General features: G+C 39.5%; 3 protein-coding genes across 8 annotated transcripts; 2 read left to right on the plus strand and 1 right to left on the minus strand.

Moving 5' to 3' along the window:
- The first annotated feature begins 1,125 nt into the window (after positions 1-1,125).
- Positions 1,126-8,067, plus strand: rhof (ras homolog family member F). 3 transcript variants are annotated; one of them, XM_085168311.1, is made up of 5 exons: positions 1,126-1,380; positions 4,840-4,927; positions 5,912-6,021; positions 6,350-6,484; positions 6,711-8,067. In XM_085168311.1, the coding sequence occupies exons 1-5, from the start codon at positions 1,126-1,128 to the stop codon at positions 6,873-6,875; spliced, it is 753 nt and encodes a 250-aa protein (XP_085024437.1). In that variant the 3' UTR covers positions 6,876-8,067. The 3 variants fall into 3 exon arrangements, with proteins under 3 accessions (XP_085024437.1, XP_085024440.1, XP_085024438.1); XM_085168314.1 differs by lacking the exon at positions 1,126-1,380 and adding an exon at positions 1,762-1,872; XM_085168312.1 differs by lacking the exon at positions 1,126-1,380 and adding an exon at positions 3,072-4,611.
- Positions 8,068-8,251: 184 nt separating this feature from the next.
- Positions 8,252-16,305, minus strand: tmem120b (transmembrane protein 120B). Its single transcript, XM_085168309.1, has 12 exons — positions 16,167-16,305; positions 13,584-13,702; positions 13,323-13,439; positions 13,181-13,240; positions 12,983-13,078; positions 12,808-12,897; positions 12,624-12,689; positions 12,480-12,541; positions 10,122-10,214; positions 9,793-9,857; positions 9,541-9,609; positions 8,252-8,970 (listed from the first exon to the last, which is right to left on the minus strand). The coding sequence occupies exons 1-12, from the start codon at positions 16,227-16,229 to the stop codon at positions 8,854-8,856; spliced, it is 1,017 nt and encodes a 338-aa protein (XP_085024435.1). The 5' UTR covers positions 16,230-16,305; the 3' UTR covers positions 8,252-8,853.
- Positions 16,293-18,863, plus strand: morn3 (MORN repeat containing 3). 4 transcript variants are annotated; one of them, XM_085168317.1, is made up of 6 exons: positions 16,293-16,406; positions 17,277-17,444; positions 17,542-17,699; positions 17,785-17,944; positions 18,033-18,217; positions 18,692-18,863. In XM_085168317.1, exons 2-6 carry the CDS (start codon positions 17,300-17,302, stop codon positions 18,779-18,781), a joined length of 738 nt encoding a protein of 245 aa, XP_085024443.1. In that variant the 5' UTR covers positions 16,293-16,406; positions 17,277-17,299; the 3' UTR covers positions 18,782-18,863. The 4 variants fall into 4 exon arrangements, with proteins under 4 accessions (XP_085024443.1, XP_085024442.1, XP_085024441.1 ...); XM_085168316.1 differs by lacking the exon at positions 16,293-16,406 and adding an exon at positions 16,549-16,698; XM_085168315.1 differs by lacking the exon at positions 16,293-16,406 and adding an exon at positions 16,550-16,728.
- Positions 18,864-18,868: the final 5 nt, after the last annotated feature.

Consider the following 18,868-nt stretch of genomic DNA (forward strand, 5'->3'; position numbering starts at 1 on the left):
TTAAATTTAACAAATTAATGTAAAATGTGAGGCATGCAGTTAATGTTATTAAAAGTATGTCTGTCACTTTTGTCTACTTGAGCTATGTGATCACATAAAAATGCTGCAGCTTTATTGTTTAAAAAAATATGTCCATTGGCATGCTGACATTAAAACATACAAGGCTAGAGGTGCAGGGTTTGTAACATCAGTGCTCCTCAGATGACTGAAAGCAGGCCACGGAGACCTAATGGCCGCTCGTTAAATAGTTTGTTGACTGATAATCCATTTGCTCTGATTAACAACGTCTCCAACTTTTCCTCTCACAACAGCAACGCTTTAAACACCCTGGTGTCTCCTGTTGTGTCCTGTACTGCAACTGTGGAGACAGCTTGAATCGACTAGGTTTGTGCTGTCCAACTAAGAAAGAGCCAAATGTGCAATTGTCGACTTGACCTTACTTCAAGGGCATAATTTAAATTTAGAAAGAAGTCCACTTAGGAAGTCCCCCATCACCACCACCATTTTTAATTATTTAATTTTTTTCCAGCTTCTACAGCGATTTTTTTTCCTTTTAAAAACACAACCTCAGATTAAAGAGATGGAGGGAAAACTTTCAGGCTGAAAATATTTACCTCAGCAGTTAACAGGCCTAAACGCAGGGGCAGGAGGAATGTTTTCAGCTCCATCTTCGGATCCTCTAATAGTGGCATTAATAAGGGGTGGGAATGCGTCTCCTGAAAAGGAAGGAATCCATTAGCACGAAAAGATAGCGCTCTTTTGATAACTTTTTTTTGATCAGTGGTAGCTTTGCCTCTCTCAGCCAGCGAATATGCATCTTCAAGCATCATCTGTGTGGGCAATATGCAAAACCATCTCTTCTCTCTCCCTGAAGACAGGATTGCAGTCGATAATAGCCTCTCTTGCTTTTTTTTCGACATTTCTAGCTGATCTACACTTCACTTAAAACTGCAAGGATAATGTTTTGGACAGGTAATGGATTTTTGAGCTATTTCACTCAATTTGCCAGCTTTATGTGTCTACATTAAATAGTCTCATAAGAGAGCAGACATCAAAGAAGCAGTTGATACAAAACGACGTCAGCGTAATTGTTAAAAAAAGGAGTAACTGTAACCCACATTTTTAATGATATTGCAAACTTACAGGCAGTATTCAAAACATGTAATCCAAGTCTTAAACGAGCCACAAAAAAAGAATCTTATGGGAAGAAATCTTGTGTTTTTTAAACTGCTTCTTCCCCCTCTCCAAACAGAGACCTTTTTAGTGGTATGTAGGCAACACTTGTTCAGTGGTTTTCTCTGCTGTTCTCTGTCTCAAAATGGCTTCTTTACAGACAAAGGAGAGCACTGTGCCGTGAAAAAGCTGCTGCGCCATAACTGGGTGAGGCTCAGGAGAGCGTTTTTTTTTTTTTTTTTTTTAATCCGAGGGTAATTTCAACTGGAAGTAACCACACTAAGCGCCACTGGGGGGTGATTTATTTTTTATTTAATTAATCCAAAATGGTGGCTGTTTTTACACGAATCTAAAAAGAGAAGAAAAGACGACAACTGCGTGTGAGGAAGGAAACTTTCATAAAACCGGCGTAGTCAGGCGGTCGGTTGCTAGGCTGACTCGCGCCGAGAGCTCGAGCGCATTCGTTGGAACCCCCTCCCCCTCCTACACACCGTTGCCATATAAGGTCACGAAGAATCCACTGCAGCGGCAGCTCTGTTGTTTGGTATCTAGGCGAAAATAGCACGCAGCGTGCGCGTGATCTCTCGCTTCAAAGTCCAGCGGATCAACGGCTGTTTTACCAGATTAGACAAACAAGATATGAACCTCTTTTTTTCGGTGAAGGAGTTAAATATACAGAAGGGGAGGGTCTTTATTCACGTACGTAAAATGGAAGGGGGGCACGCGGGGGGGGGGGGGTCTCTAGATACACCTCTTTAGTTAAATGGTGCAGTCTTTCTCTGTGTGTCAGTGTGCGTGTCGGAGGCCTGTTTTTCTTGTTATCAACTGCCGGCCCTAAGCTGCCGGGCGCGCGCATTCAGGTCACAGGGCTTCAATACCCTTCCCCCTCCCCCCTCTCTCTATGTTAAGCTTCTCCTTGCTCACAGCCAGCCCACGGTTACGGCTATGTAGAGGGTTTTATGGATATGTTTAAAACAAACAACAAAAAAGTGAAAATGTGACATTACTTTAGAGATGGATTTGCGATTAAATCGACACCAATTGGGTTACTTATAGGCCTTTTGTTTTTTATTTTTTCTGTTGTTAAAAAAAAAAAAGCTTCCCGAGTGGGTTGTGCCCGTTCAGCGCTGCCGCTGACAGTCTGGAATATTCCACACAGAGAGGACTGGCCTTTTTCCCCTGCAGGACAGCTGTCTCTTTCTCTTCGGAGTGATAATATTTTGACAATTGTTCTTTCTTTATTAACTGATGAAAATGGGCTGTATGCGTGTGGATATGTAAGGACAATTTAATATCCTTTTAAGCCATATGTTATGCTGCCAATTACACCTTGTAAGTCAATCAAGCACTTTTAAAAAATGTAACTTATTCAACATATTTCTTTTGAAATTTATTGCGTATTTATTGCATACTGTACAAAACTGACAGGTACACTGCTGTGTCTATTTTTTATGGTTTTTTGTACTTTCAGCTTTAAATCCTGAAGGACTGAATCAAATCAAACATTCCTCGGAGTCGTGTTTTTCATTATTTATGGGCACAGTTGGCTTTTTCAAGGATTTATTCCCCTCTTCCCCGTGCAGAGATTGATTGGTACTGTAAAGGGGAAAAAAAGCCAGATTTCTTCTTCTTAGCTCTTAAATATTTGCATGTGTAGTGTATTGCTGTACTATTCCACATAATGATCTGTAACATACTCTCATTGCAAGTTTTATTACCTCTTGTCTGTGTGTGTGTGCGTGCGTGTGTTTGTGAGATGATGAAATAAATAGACTATGCATTAATTTTATTGTTTTCTTTTTATGGAAACTAAAAGGAGATTTTGTTGAATTTTTGGGCCCATCCTTAAAACTGTGCCTTAGCTGTAATGACACAATATACGGTGAGATTACTGGAGGAATTTACTGGAGGAATTTTGAGTAGAAACAAGTTTATTTTGTGCCAATTTCTTCACATTTGTAAAATGGAGGAAGTGTGTCAGCCTTTTCTCTTAAAGGGACAGGTTGCTCACATTTTCAGCACTTCCATAATCCAGCTAAACATATCATTAAACACCTCTGGGTTTAATTTGACCTTTTTAGTCCACATCAGCATGTTTAAGTGTTTGGCGTTTTGTGATCATATATGGTTGTTCCCTGTGATCTGCTCTCTCCCGACACCCACAGTCACTGATAACCAGTCATCTACACTGCCGAATGAAACACGTTCCCAAACCTGCTTTCTCACACTTTCTGCTGTGTGTGTCTTTTAATATCTAGCCACGTCGGTGTTTAGCTCTAGTTTGTAACACTCACCGCTGTGACAAGAAAATACGCCCAAAACACTGGAAAATACAAAAATGAACTTAAAAAAAATCCTCACGCCCTTGAAAAGATTCATCACATTATAAAAAAAAGACCAAAAAAACCCCACATCCATAAACTGCACCCTGGGAAGAGAGAAAATAGTTTGTCCTGATGGTACCATCTGTGATGTCACAGCAGAGAAGCATTACTCACATCCTGCTGAGGACTCAAAATGATCACATGGTACAGAAAACACTTTAATTTTAAAGTAATATACAGTTATTGTGATCTAATCTGGAAGCGCTGGTGCTCAGATGCTCTGTTTTCTGTTTCAGATATATTAAATATTCTACCTGCAAGCTGCTTGCATGCTTCCTTAAGGTTCCAACTGTTATATCTTTCCAGCCTGACAGTGGAAAAGATAACCAAAACAGGCTTTTTACCTGGAAAAAGCTCACATTTAGATGGGTGCACCCAGTGACCCACTCAGTCTCACCAAGACAATGCTTCACACCTCCACAGGCAGGAGTATAGAAACCTCTGTAGTGACAGCTGTCAGTGTCAACAAAAACCTGCTGATCCTGCATCAGTAGGATCAGCGTGAAAAGTGAGCATTTCTCAGTGTTATCCCTCGCACACACACGCCACACGGTCAGTGGGGGCAGTGCTTCAGACTGAGTACCCACCCAGAAAATGAAATACGCAAACACATTGCGGTAGAGGAAGTAGGAGCAGCCAGACTCAGTCGCTTCACATGTGTAATTTGGCGAGAGAGCGGCATGCTTTCAGTGAACAGGCTCATAATAGGAGAGGAGAGAAGTGGGGGGTCAATTGGAGGCAGACAGTGTGACAGGAACAGGAAGTGGTGAGCAGAGTGAGCTACCTGGTAAAACATGAGGCTTGGCTGTTCCTCGCTGACACTCCCTGTAAATCATCTCAACCATTCAAAAATAGACTCGCTAGGCTGTGTCATGTATTTAAGTTAAATCTGGAGGGAGCACCTGCGTGACACTTTGGAGGCGAGATGACACAAAACGGTGCCGGGAGCGGCACCACGAAAAAGGGAGATGAACTTAAAATTGTAATTGTGGGAGATGGAGGCTGCGGGAAAACATCTCTTCTGATGGTTTATGCCAAAGGTGATTTTCCAGAGGTAAGAAGAGCTCCCGTGTCACTTTTCACTCATCACAGCTTTCTGAATTTATGAACGCAGTTCTGATGTGTGACTGTAACCTGTCACACCCAGCACTGTAAGCTGCCTTTCCAAAGATTAACGAGGCACACCTCTGAAACACTTCAAATCGGTATAAATGAAGGGATATATAAACATGACACTGTCTCTTAAAGTTGGAAAGCTTTCTTTTTTGTGTGTCAAAAACAGAAGTATGCACCTTCAGTGTTTGAAAAATACACCACGACTATCACTCTTGGAGGAAAAGAGATAAAGCTCAACCTGTATGACACAGCCGGTAAGACCAAAGAAAAATCAACAATCATCTCTGTGATTCAGGGTTCTTTTCTTCACTTAAATTTCACATTGTATGAGAAGACATCAGGGTTTATTTTTTAGCTCAGAGGCCACATTATTTGTCCTCTGGGTGGAATAAAACAGAAGTATTGTATCTAATCTAATGTGATTATCAAGCGAGAGGAAGAGAAACACCCTTTTATTTTTTTGCTTTTTAAGATATTAAAGTTCAACCACACTCCCATCTTGTGAATTCGGTTGTTATCTTCGTGCTCTGAGAAACACTGTAGAAGGAAGTAGTAAAGGTTGACGTTCATGTCAGAGCATCATCATCATGATATTTCAGGAACTGTCTAAAATATAAGTGTACTAAGCAGCTGTTAATATGAGGGTTTTTTATAGGGTAAATAAACCAAACGAAACACCTACAATCAAGTAAATATCCAAAAACTTGACTGGAAGTAAACCTAGAGTCTCAGATTAGACCCTCAAAACATTTTATGGACTAATTTTATGTATTTTTGCTTCGTCAAACCATTTAAATATATATTAATAACAGTATTTTATATGTTTTGAAATAGAGCATGTATGGCCAGCTGTACAGCGTCGACTTGCTAGTACCAAAATTAGATTCGTAAAGTGGGCAGTGTGACTCAAAAGTGACAGTTTTAACACATTTCCATGTTATCTGAAGAGCTTTTTTAAGAAGACATTTCATTGTCAGGAAAAGCCACGGCAGTCTGGTCTGTCAGCTTATCTGCTGTAGGGTGCCTTACATCAGCTGCAGAGGAAACTGAAGCCAGGATGTGGTTTCTTATAGCTACCATAAACTTTGTAGCATTTTTATGTTTAGACTGTTGCATTAAAAGCAGAATCTTTGTCCTTTTGTTCCTTTAGACGCACACACAGAGTTTTGTAGCGTATGGGCGTATTCACACTTCTACATTTATCGGCTAACCCATATTTCTTGCCCTTCTCCTTTCAGGACAGGACGACTATGATCGACTGAGGCCACTTTCATACCAAGAAGCTAATCTGGTTCTAGTCTGCTTTGATGTCACAAACCCAACCAGCTATGAGAACGTCCTGATAAAGGTGATCCTTTTCTATTTTAAAATAAGCGTTAACAATGAGCCAAGTTACACATGCCGGCACAGGAATGTCGCCAAACGTTCTCGTTTTTTGTTTAAGATCCAGTTTACGATTAATCATTAATCGCCTGGTATGTTGGTGCTGGCTTGCATTGTCTCGTATATTATTAACTCTTATGTTGTGCAAGCCTTCATGTGAGCAAGGATTACAATACAGGACCAATCAGTGCTGTAAACAAACAGAGTAATGCCAAATAATTCAAAAATCTAATAGGGGAAATAACAGACATGCACTGTATCACACCGTTAAACTCCCTATTCTGTTTGCCTAGTGGTACCCAGAGGTGAAGCACTTCTGTCGGGACACGCCAGTCATACTGATTGGCTGCAAGACTGACCTCAGGAAGGACAAAGAGTGTGCCAGGAAGCTGAAGGCTATGAATCTGGCTCATGTCACTTACATGCAAGTAAGAAGCGAACCATGCAGACGTTCACCGATCTCTGTAAACATGTTTTCACTGATGTTACAGGATACAAGAGCATGCACGCTAACCAGAACCCATCACCACATCTAAAAGCTACGGAGTTCCTTCAGATACATGTTTTTTCCTTCTTCCTTTACTGATCGTTGTCTTCGCAGCTTTACAGTCTAAAACTTGCTTTGATTTTCATTCACTTTTTTCTCTCACCCAGGGTGAGGAGACTCGCCAGCACATGAACGCAGAGCTCTACCTCGAGTGCTCGGCGAAGTATCAGGAGAACGTGGAAGACGTTTTCAGAGAGGCAACGAAGAGGGCTTTGGCCTTCAACCGAAAACAGAGGAATAACAAGAGGAAGAAGAAATGTATCATTTTGTGAAAGTTTTTTTTTTTTTTTAAAAAAGGACAAAAAGCCACAAGAACCCTCTTCTTCAGTGAGACAGATTGTGCTCAGTGTCTTGCAGAGATTGAAAGTTGGGGGCCTGCACATGTTCCTTCAGTGTTACAGGGAAATGAGTGATGACACAACAGGAAAGACAATTTTGCAAGTTGCAACGTGGAGCTTGAAACACCCTCTTTTGGAGGGTTTTACTTTCATATGTTATGTCTTTTATTTTTATGTATTTTTTTCTTCCTGAGGAATTTTGTAGTTATTTTACCAAAAACATATTTATTGGAGGCACCGAGTTATTGTTTGTATTGTGATGTAGCTTTTACAATCTAAAGGAGTGAAGGAGGAGAAAAAACAAAAAACCCAACTCATGACTGTTAGGTTGTTTTGTGGCCGTCAGTCTGAAGCACGGCTCTTAGCTTTACCAATAGCGCCCACTAGAGTTGAAAAACCATAACACGTTAGAGCGGCTGCAGTTTATTTAGGCTTTTATCACAGGTTGGACTGAAACAATGTAATGAATACAGTGAACACCTGTGAGAACAAGAAAAAACGAGTAAATGTTCTTAATCAGGTGCTGATTTAACCATAACGGACACATGAATGAAAAACTCAGGGAGCAAATTGCATTCTTGAAAAATGGCTACGTACAATTTTTCTGTGTGTTAAAGACAAAGTGTTTTAAATCACATCAGATGTGATCAATTTCCCTCAATAAAAAAAAAAGAAAAAAGTCGTACACAGATACTGAGATTCTCTCCAGGAGCATGATTGCACAAGACATGACACAATCAATGAAACCATTTTCACAATACAAGTGTTTTTTTGTCCCCTCCCCCATCCCATGAATAAAAAGTAAGGCATCAGAGAAAACTATGTGAAGCAAAGTGAAAGGTCTCACGATAAATTAATTCAAATATTATAGGGTATATGGGTCTGTGGATTGGAATTACAAAAATAATCGAATACATTTATTTAAAAAAAAAAAAAAAAAAAAAAAAATCATAATTCAGTATCAGTCTCACAGTACTGGTGCCAATAGCAGCATTTAATCAAAACATTTCTCCAACATGTAACAAAACGGGAACTCACAGAACAGTAATGTGAACTATCTTCCCCAAAAACTGTGTCGCTAAATGTTATGTGCATCTTCTTTGGATTTAAAGAAAAAAAAGAAAAAGTTATGGCTTTTGAAACCGCTGCTTTCTAAAAGACAAACAATGTAGCGCTCCCTTTGTAGTCCCAACTCATCTGGAAACAAAACAGTAACAGTAAAGACAGAGCAGCTGCTCTCACTCGAGACAGCAGAGGGATTCTTTTTTTCCCTCCACCCTTTCAGATAAATCTCAATACTCAAGTATCAGTTTGATTTTTTTTTTTTAAGCTTTGGACCTACATTTGAGATTTTCAGGACCTAAAGACTAGCAGTAAAAATAATATCACACAACAGGGAGATGAGACAAAAAGAAGGTGGTAAAGTACAGCCTCAAACTGAAAGTGATCAATTTTTTTGGGAGACGTTTTGATCATCATTACTTCACAGAAGTATGAAGTATGTGCGTGACAGACGTTAGGTCTTCAAAGGCAAACTATTTTCTGTTCTGTTAAACGATGCTACCTTCCCTCATTACTTGCATATGATTTGAACAGAGGCTCTCCGCTAAGGTTCATGCACAGACACAAACACCCAAATAAACGCACTCTTTCCACACACACACACACGTTAAAGAGACTAATCTATCAGGTGAACGTCACTTTGTGATGTGCCCATATGAACATCAACACAGTCATACATATGTAAAAACATGTTTGTCAGAAACTTTGGCCGGACGCTGCTGCCCGAGAGAAAACGGTGGCTTCAGCCTCATCGTCTCTCGACCTGATCACACTCTGTTCAGTCCATCAAGCGATTGTGCATGTTACTTCAAAATGACTGGCCCTTGAAGATGCCTTGCTGAGGTTATTCTCAGTCAGTTTTTTGGACCTTCTCTGAGTTTTTCTGAACTTTTTGGTGGACGACTTTTACCGTGGTGAGAAAGTTTCCCAGGAACAGGACGAGAAATGTTAGAGCCAGCATGAATACCTGAAAGAAGAAAAAAAGGGTTACAAGTCATGGCATGTGCAGCTGTGTGCCTTTCAAACAGGACACGAAAATGAAGACGACTGTTCTAAAACGCATCATTTCCTAACACTTGTGTTCGCAGACGGTTCTTGCTGTGATGAGGAAAGTGCAGGCACAGCGCGAGCAAAGTTCAACAGATTGTAGGCGACACTGAACATGGCACAGTTATTAGTGTCAGACTGGGACTTTCCCGCACAACCATCTCTGGGGTTTACAGAGAATGGACCGAAAACCGAGAACATTCAGTGAGCGGCACTTCTCTAGGTTAAAAAGCCTTCATGTCAGAGGTTAGAGGAAATGAGACGGATGATGAGACTCTGATGGTAGGGTCAGAATTTGTAAATACAACTCTGAATACGACCCCAAATGTGGACTCAACTTATACTGCTACCAAATATACACGAGGAATGTACAAATGAAATCCAAAAGAAGCGTTTCAAACATTTTCCTCTTACATAAAATTATCTTTGAGCTCTGCTTCAACATGTCGGTTTGACATTTAAGCACTTGAACTGCAAATGCGATCCTTACCTGCCACTCCTTACAATCCTCATGGCTTGCCAAGCGGAACAAGGTCACCGAGTTGTACAGCTGCCAAAACTGTGAAAGAAGAGGAGGCATCATCTTTCATGATGTTGCTGCACAGACACGTTTCTTTTAAAAAACGCCTGGCCAGTTTATGCTCTTAATGCCCAGTGAGGATCTTGTGCAGTCCTCCTGAAAAGCGCAATCGAGCAATAGAAGTTTTAGATTGGATACAAGTAGAAAAACATGAAAACTTACATGGCCAAAAAATAGAAAAGGCAAAAGAAATGTGAGTCCCCTCCACATCCAAGATTGAAATCCCTCTGCAGAGACAGAAAAACAGTCACTTGTCATGTTTTGTTTTGTTTTTTTGGAGTGCTCTCACTCTGATTTCACTGCTCAACAGCTTGACGTTTGAGGAAGCAGATCTGTGTCATCGGTGCTCCAGCGTGTTGGGACATCTGTGACCCTGCACGCTGATGTTAACAACTGCCCCCATCTCTCACCTTTACCCCATTTCCCCCACCCAGACATGATGTTGCAGATGACTCAAACAACTGAAATGGTTATCATCAAAAATAGCTCACCCACTGTGAGGTCCAGCTGATTTCTCTCTCCCAAAGCTCGCAGCCTGTATAAGCAGCCGCTCTGGTAGTAGTACTGAAGGAACTGAACAAAGCCTGGAGGAACAAAAAGATTAAAAATAATTATTCACACTGCACTTTATAACCACGTTCTTATTGTAGAGCACTGATGGAGACAATAACAATCAACAAACTGCAGCTCTCCATGTGAAGTTTGGCTCAAAACCACAAGTTCTACAGTCAGTTGAATCCGTCAGGGAGACTTTTTTTTTTTTTTTAATTATTACACTTTCAAACATTTGACTTGTCACCCAAAACCCTGACCAGAGAGCACCCTCACAGAGTTGACACTTCATGAGTCTGCATATGATATACATATCAACAAGTGCAACCGCCAGTGTGTCACGTGACTTCCCTTCTATACTCAGATGAAGACCTATTTCCACAAACTGCTTAACAACTGCTGATGCAGCAGCTACAATCTCATCATTTTCCATCACTGTTAAATAAACTGCTCTTTGTTATAGTCCGGTTAGTTTTTAGGCCTTTCTACAACCTTATTAAATCCAACTATCAACTTTAAATCATTTGCATTATTAAAGCTCTTATTTAAAAAGCTTCTCACCAAGAACCTTTTTACAGACATTTAGAGCAAGTTCTGCAAATACAGATCAAGTCTAATCCCAGACTACAACAAAGATTTAATGAAGATCTTCACTGACAGCTTTTTATTTTTGTGTACCTCAGCTCAATCCAGTTGTATGGCTCCATCCAATGAGTTGTACGGTTTAAGAGTAAATATACAGACACATAATACAAAGAGAGACGTTTGCAAGAGCAGTTGCAGACACACACTCATAAATCTTAGCTGCCTACAAATGGAAAGGAAAAGTATTCAAATCCAGTTTTTCCAACATCATTGTGAACATGATACTGTGACATGACTTTCTAATTACTGTATTTCTTTGTAGTACAAACTTGTAAGTCATCACCTTTAAGAGCTGCCCCATCCTGAAGTCATTCAAAGTTTTAGTTTTATTGGGGGGTTATGTAACAAATTTGGTTTTGCAAGTGACCTGACCTTGCCCTCTTCTGGCACAGTGTGGCATCACACCACAGTGTGACTGCATGTCAGCGTCTGACATGGGAACATTTGAGTTTGTTTCCCCCCCCTCTGGGTCCTCAACTAGACCTTTGATTTACAGAATGTGTCTCTCTCTCTCTCTCTCTTTTTTTTTTTTTTTTTTTTTTTTTTTTTTAAATTGAAATCCCAGATTTTAGACCTTAAGCTCAAGTGCATCTTCTCTCTCCATGCACAGTTTTATGCAATAATTGGCTGAAGGGCAGAAAATATTATTTTCATCCATTAAATATCACAAAAGCCAAATAAAATGTGACAGAAGCACCTCCAGTCTGACAATTTGCTTTTTAACATTTCTTTTTGTTTACTTCCACAAATTTGAATAATCACAATATATTTGTCTCTGCCTCCAGGAAGACACTCGTATTGCCAACTACTGATTCAATTGGTAGTCATTTATTTGGCACTGCGACAGCATGGTGCCTCGAATGCAATGAAGTGTGGCAATGTTTGACAAAACAACAGAAAACCATGTGAAATGCATTATTTGTTATGAGGTTCCTTATAACAAAAAGGAAAGGCTTTCATGCTTAAAACCCCTTTTTTTTAAAACTGAGGTTTAAGTCAACCCTAAGTACTTTTCGTATGGTACTTCATCTATACTTTTCAGTGGTGTGCCCAGATTACTCTGCTGTCATGATGTAACTGAGCTGTTTATGTTGGACTTTGAACTATTAAATCTTGAACTGTTGAACAGAATGAGGAAAGGTGAGAGGTTTAAGAGACTGACTGTGGCATGGTTGTTTCTGCCAGACGAGCTTGTCTGAATATTTCATAAACTACTCAGCTGAAACTCTGATTTTGCCCACATAACCATCTCTAGAGTTTACAGAAAATGGTCCAAAAACGAGACAATGCCCCCATGTGAAAGCTCAAATAACCTCAAACTGGTTTCTTAAAAATCACAATAAGTTCACTCTACTCAGATTACCTCCAAAGTCATCAGATCTCAGTCTAATACAGGACCTTTGTGATTTATTGGAACTGGAGTTTTGCATCATGTACGTGCAGCTGACAAACCTGCAGCAACTGTCAATATGGACCAAATGTTTCGAGGACCTTATTGAATCTAACATGTCATGAAGAATTCTGATCTGAACGCAAAAGGGTTCCCAACCTGGTACTAACATCTGTATCTAATTAAGTGGCCAGTGAGTGTAAATAAATAAGCCAATTTAGCACCACTAAGTAAATGAATTAATCTCATGGATTCATCTTACTTTGATAGATGGAGAAGGCAAGAAACTGGCTCCTGAACATCTGATACATAGGTCCTTCTGGCCTGAGGAAAGAAAAGACCAACTCATTCACATTTCCCAAAATAAAAACAACACAATGCTGAATCAACAAAGACAATATCTCACCATGTCAGCATAACACCTGACAAGAAGGTGGAGACATAATGGTGAGACACCCACCACCCTTTGATCCTGAAAAGAAAAAAAGGAGGAACTCGAAAATTTTCCCAACTAAAAATCTTCCATAGACAAAGGCTTTAATTTAAAAATAACCCACTAAAGGATAAATCCTCCAATAGTAGCAACACACCTGGAGCCGTTGTTTATGAGGATGCTTTCCCTTATTGTTAATGTGCAGTAGTACCACACCAACAAAAAGTTGAAGATTTCATCAGTGACCCTAAACAAGGCAGAATAAATAAGAACCCAATCCTTAATAAAATAACACCACCAGTCATACTTCGAGGGGAGGGAGGTTATCTCACCGACAGTTTAGAAAGAAGAGGCAGGTTATTGCTCCGAACATCAGGATTATTGTCATGTAAAGCTTGAACTTCTCATACTCGTCTTTGTAGGCAAATCTGTGTGCATAAACGGAAGAAAGAGATGATAAGAGACTGACATAAAAACCAATCTGAACCCACAGCGTGAACCTGCTTCTGAGGCTAAAAGGTGACACATACTTTGCCTGGTTACTGAGAAGGGTTACATTCACGTTGCCCAGGACCAAATTCAAGTATAGTCTGAAAATGAAAAACATGCAAGTTAATGAAATAAAGCTTAGTTATTACAGCAGATCACTCACTAACAACAAATAGTACTCACCCATTTTTCTTTGGCAAATATGCTTCCATGTCAAAGAAAACATTTTCTTTATCTTTTATTTGTGTTTTGATGTCAGTTATTAGTTTCAGCTCTTTCTCGTCACACGTCTGTGCGCACCTGTAAGGAAAGCAGAAAAGACGAAGGATACTTTTCACTCTCCATGATATCACTGAAATCAAAACCAGATCATTTAAGTGCTTATTTTAGTTGTGGGAATCCGTTGACTACTTGCTTGACTACTTTTATAGCAGGTGTACTTACTTGGTTAAACTGTGCCTCAAGTCTTTCAGACATTTCCTCTGTTTACTGATGGCGTTGCTGCAAGTTGCTTGAAGACTGGTGAGCTCTTCTAGTTTTTGTCTGTATATTTTGTGAGTTTCCTGTGAATAAATTAAATACATGTCTGGTTAGAAACATCTGCTGAAATGCAGAAATAAGGATTAAGCACAACCAGCTAGGACTTAAAGATAAATACAGCCACAACTGAATCAAAATACAAATACAAAGAAAAGCCAGTGGGTGTTTACAGATTAACTTCAACTGAAATTTGTCATATTCCCTTGAAAACCTTGTTTGATAGAGTAAAAATGCATTATTATCCCTACAAGTCTTTGCCAAGCTTTAAAAAAAACAAACAAAACAACAAAAGAGGAAAGTTTTGGCTCATAGTCTCTTTCAGCAGTAGTGGAAAATCTGTCCAACCTTTCTGTATGAAGACAAACTGCAAATTCCACACGATTCTTTAGTAAAATAAATACTCAGGTTTACTTGCGTTCGTAGCTACACTGTCATCACTTTGTCCCCATCAAAAAGCATCGCACGCACACACGCACGCACGCACACTTTTAAATTACAGCTACTGCGTCTGTCTTTTACCTGACAGCTTCAATAACAATTATAAATTAATTAAAAGTAAACAATTAGTAGACTCCAAAATGTAAATAGAAATGTCCTGGCTAAACAGTGAAAACTGATGACACACCCATATATAGTCATGCTTCTAATTTTAAGTTCGTTTATCATTAATTACATACCCATTTTTATTAATCCTATTTATTTATTCATTCTGTTCATTCATTGTCATTTTAATCATAAGAGAAAGTACAATGAAAGTTTGCCTATGTATAATGACAATAAAAGTTCTTTCATCCATTCATGCTGAGAGTGACTCACTATCCTCTGAATCTTTGAGCCTTTAATACTCTGTTCTTCAGTGAAACAATCCCCGTAAGCAGATCCTATTGTCATACATGTAAACTACATGTAAGTTTGCTAATCAGGGCTCAGATTCCTATCCCCCTTAGAGCCAGCTCAACCCCCTTTGTTGTACCTCCATCCCTCACAAGTCCTTGATCTAATCACCCAAAAGTTATTTTCCTCAAGGTTGAGCTTACACCTTTGTCTTTGTTTATCACCTACATGCGAATTATACCCCACCCACATGATTTCCCAGTAGCTCTGAATCAGCACACCTTTCCTGCCCCATTCTTTTACTCATTAAGCACACCATCACAAAAGCAGGACTGATCTCTTCAGCAGAGCACAGTAATTGTTTAATACTTGCCCTCATGAGTGTCCTTATGATGAAATAATTCAAAGTTAGCGACACTACAAAAAGTAGGGAGAATTCCCCAGCAATTAATAGGTAAAAGAAAGCAATCTACATGCAGCTCTCATTTGTTGTGTTTCTGCATTCTTTGTTTTATCACATGATCATTTCCTGACATCAGTTATGATGAGGTGCACATGGCCTGTTAAAAGAACGGGCTATACCAGTCAGCCAGTACTGAGCACATGATCTAAGTACACGTCCATTCAAACTAACATGAAAACGATGCAAAATCTGTTTTAAATCCTTCTATGGGTCTGGCACCAGCCTCTCTCCCAGAGATCACATAATCATCATATACAGATAAACAGATAACTCAGATGCTATGCAGCTGGCCTCCTGGTCCCAAGATCTATACACACAGGAGGAATCAGCTTTTAGCCATCGTGGCCCCAGTGTCTGAAGGTGAATGACTCCACCTCAGTGGACAACAAAAAAAAACCCTCAATATTTCTGTAAGTGTTAAAGCTTTACGACATTTTTCTTTTATCGTTTCAAAATTTGTTTACACATTTGTTTATAGTTGTAAAGGTTTAGTCAAAATATGTGTTTTAACATTCTCTAAAGAACTGCAGCTGTTTGAAAGATGTAAATAAAGCTGAAATATAAAAGCTATAATATGAACGGGAGGCGGTTTCTGCTCAGTTTCAGATCCACGTGTGCACAAACTGTGAGTTTTTAGGTGAACAATACAGTATCTTATCTTCATGTTGTTCAAAGTTAGCAAACTATGGCTAACGTGAGCTAGCGTGTCAACTTCACGATGGCTGCTGATGTCTCCAAGGACTCCTAAATAAAATCACCCAAGCCAAAGACCCAGAAACTAATTTGTGAAGCCACTTTAACCTCTACCTCAACTTCGGTAACAATGATTTAACATTAGTCAATAGCACAACAATGCAGTGTGCGGTTAGCTAAGTTACTGTAGCTGCTTATTAGCCGCAAAGCACCTTAGCCCCAAGAAGACTATTGCTAATGTTAGCGGCTGCAACACAGCGATGTTACAGTAAAGTCAGAAACATTATAAAACGCACGGCAAATATATTGCATCCCTCGGATACTGCTGCCAACAGCCCACTTATTGGCTCGATGCTCGGTTTACGGATGACCTGAGAATGAATGGCGAATAGGAAAGAGCTAGACAAACTGCTACAGAACCCTGCATGTCCTCGACGGCACGCTACTCCTACCAACCTAGCACAAATGATACTATACTCGTTTAAGTTTTCAGTCACCTGTAATTGTTGATATTCCTCATCAATTTCCTCCCACTCCGCCTGAAACCCCGGCTTGGACATTGCAGTGTTGTAGCTTATTCAGCGAAGAAGACTCTTTTACAAGGCTTTTCACCCACGGGCTGCTCCTGCTCCGGCCACTCAGGCGAGTTTTAACTGTCCTGTGCGGAGCATGCGCACTTCGTAAACCGCCGTCATGACCAAACGCTGTGGTTTAACCACGGTTGAAGCCATCAAGTGGTAAATAAAAAAAAAAAAAACTAACGGCAGATAAATAAAACATGACTTGTGGATTAAAAATGACATCCAAACATGTTAAACTCGAATTTTTAAATGGTCTCCCAATTACATTTATAAGTCACCAATAACTGTACACATTGCTGTTGCTAGGATACAGCATACAAACTTGCTCGCCTGCTGCTGCTGGTCAGCAGGGAAGCTGTGTACGGCTAGTCGTGTAACATGTTTTCTCGATTTCTTCGGTAAATTAATGGCTTTTGTTTGGCTAAGTTTGCAAGCGGATTCAGTTTCAGTAAGTTATCCGCTTGGAAACTCCGCGAAGGTACAACTACTTTGCTATTTTGCTTTTCCACGTTTCTGTTTTACTTGTAATGCTAACTAAGCTGGAGAGCTTAACTAGTTTCCTTAGATTACCTTGTGGCTACTTTTCATATTCTGAATTAGAAAATACAGTTTTGATATACAATTAGACATCATGGAAAAGTGTCGTGAGAGTGTTTAAAATACTGTCAATTCCTAATTAAAACCTCAAAGAAGAGCAGTGTTTTTTTCTTTTGTTGTATAAATTTGGTGATATGTACTGCTTAATGGGTGTGGAAGCTTGTTTGTGCCACCAACAAAACTTTTTTTTGACATCTATCAAGTCAAAAATGTATGTTAGGTATCTCAAAAAATAAAATATCAATTTACTAACTCAAACATGACAAAATAATTTTAACGTTTGAGTTATTAAGTCAGATTTTGAGACAATAACTTTAAATTTTGACTTATGGATGGCAAAAAATACAAATAAATATTTGTTTTAATTTTTAATGGCAGAAAGACAGCAAACATGTATTTGTTTTTTTAATTTCATTCTAATGCTTACAGGTTTCATCAAGCTACAACTAGCAATGCCATTTCTCAAAAGACCTCCAACTAGTCCCCCATTGTCAACACTGCTGGACATTAAATCACAGAAATGTGGATTGCGGCACACAGTTTTCTCAGCCAGTGGAAACGAATACACCGGGGAGTGGCAGAACAATAAGAAGCATGGTGAGATATAGTTTGTCATCAGCTTCCACTCAACTCCTGAGAGGTTCGAAGTAGTGCAGCTGTCATGTTTGCTTGTTTGTTTATTTATTTTTATAAGGCAAGGGACATCAGGTTTGGAAGAAGTCTGGTGCCATTTATAATGGAGAGTGGAAATTCGGAAAACGTGACGGGTATGGTACCTACAGCATTTTACTCCCAGAATCAAAGAAGTATGTGAAGAAGTACTGTGGTGAATGGACAAATGGAAAGAAGCATGTATGTATCTGCCATAATGTTTCACATGCACGCTACAAGACATATCAGTATGTATGGTCAGTGATGTACTTGTCCGGCTTCTCAGGGGTATGGCACATACTTTTACAAAAACTCATCAGTGTATGAGGGGGAGTGGAGCGAGGACCAACGGAGTGGCTGGGGAAAGATGTACTATGCAAATGGAGACATCTATGAGGGCAAGTGGCTGAAGGATAAGAATCATGGAGAAGGAATCTTTATATTTTGTAAGAGAAACTTTTCTATACATGCATGTGAATCAAAACTAGATTATAATTTGGATGTTATAATGCGACTTTCACATTTTTGTTTAAGCAAATGGAAACAGGTATGAAGGTAGCTGGCGAGAGGGGAAGAAGGATGGTCGTGGAAAGTTCTACTACTGTGACAAAGGCCAGCTTTATGAAGGCCTTTGGGTGGATGGAGTGCCAAAATGTGGGACCCTGTCTGATTTTGGGAGAGATGGAGCACCAATGCCTGCAAAATATCCAATTCCAAAGGTACAGCGTTGCTTCTGACTGTTACAGCCATGGATCAAAATTAAATTACACGACTAATTACATTACACTGCTTACATGACATAATCATATAAGCCATAGGTTTGGCTTATATGATTATGTATAAGCCAAACCTTATACTCTGGTCCGCGGGCCAAATTTGGCCCGCAGCCTAATTACATTTGGCCCGCAAAGCCATACCAAGTTACTATTAGAGCTGGCCTACTGGTATTATACAGCTAATATATATATTGTTTAGTATTAAGCTTTGCTTGTTCCATATTCAGTTTTTCAGCAAAACTTGTTTGAGTCCATAAGAAAAGATTCATTCTTATATCTGGAGGAAGATTTTTTTTCCAATAAACATTAATGTTAGCCCAGTTTTGAATTTTGGCCCACTGTGTATTTGAGTTTGACACCCCTGATATAAGCACTGACAACAAAGCCCTGTTCCATTTGTACTACTGTGCATGAAAGCATGCACTTATCTTTTATTTTCAGGTACACCTGATCGATACACAGCTGGTTTTAAGGGAAGCCAAATCAGCTTACCTTGGCCTGTTCTGATAAACAACACGAGGATCAAGAGCAAGTTTCCACTTCACCGCATGCTTGCTGATAAAGAATTAAAAAAAAAAAGCATAATGGGTTCTC

The sequence above is a fragment of the Neolamprologus multifasciatus genome, chromosome 7 (genome assembly GCF_963576455.1).
Source record: "Neolamprologus multifasciatus chromosome 7, fNeoMul1.2, whole genome shotgun sequence".
In the NCBI taxonomy this organism is placed as follows: Eukaryota; Metazoa; Chordata; class Actinopteri; order Cichliformes; family Cichlidae; genus Neolamprologus; species Neolamprologus multifasciatus.

Bases quoted from the DNA above. Each gene is read 5' to 3' on its own strand.
- morn3 (XM_085168317.1), top strand. From the start codon at position 17,300: ATGCCATTTCTCAAAAGACCTCCAACTAGTCCCCCATTGTCAACACTG. The intron at 17,700-17,784 runs GTATGTATCTGC...CCGGCTTCTCAG, and splicing joins GGACAAATGGAAAGAAGCAT to GGGTATGGCACATACTTTTA. The intron at 18,218-18,691 runs GTACAGCGTTGC...TGTGCATGAAAG, and splicing joins CAAAATATCCAATTCCAAAG to CATGCACTTATCTTTTATTT.
- rhof (XM_085168311.1), top strand. From the start codon at position 1,126: ATGATATTGCAAACTTACAGGCAGTATTCAAAACATGTAATCCAAGTC. The intron at 6,022-6,349 runs GTGATCCTTTTC...CTGTTTGCCTAG, and splicing joins ATGAGAACGTCCTGATAAAG to TGGTACCCAGAGGTGAAGCA. The intron at 6,485-6,710 runs GTAAGAAGCGAA...TCTCTCACCCAG, and splicing joins CTCATGTCACTTACATGCAA to GGTGAGGAGACTCGCCAGCA.
- tmem120b (XM_085168309.1), bottom strand. From the start codon at position 16,229: ATGTCCAAGCCGGGGTTTCAGGCGGAGTGGGAGGAAATTGATGAGGAA. The intron at 13,079-13,180 runs GTATGTGTCACC...TTATGCACACAG, and splicing joins CTTCTCAGTAACCAGGCAAA to ATTTGCCTACAAAGACGAGT. The intron at 9,610-9,792 runs GTAAGTTTTCAT...CTTCTTTCACAG, and splicing joins CTTTTCTATTTTTTGGCCAT to TTTTGGCAGCTGTACAACTC.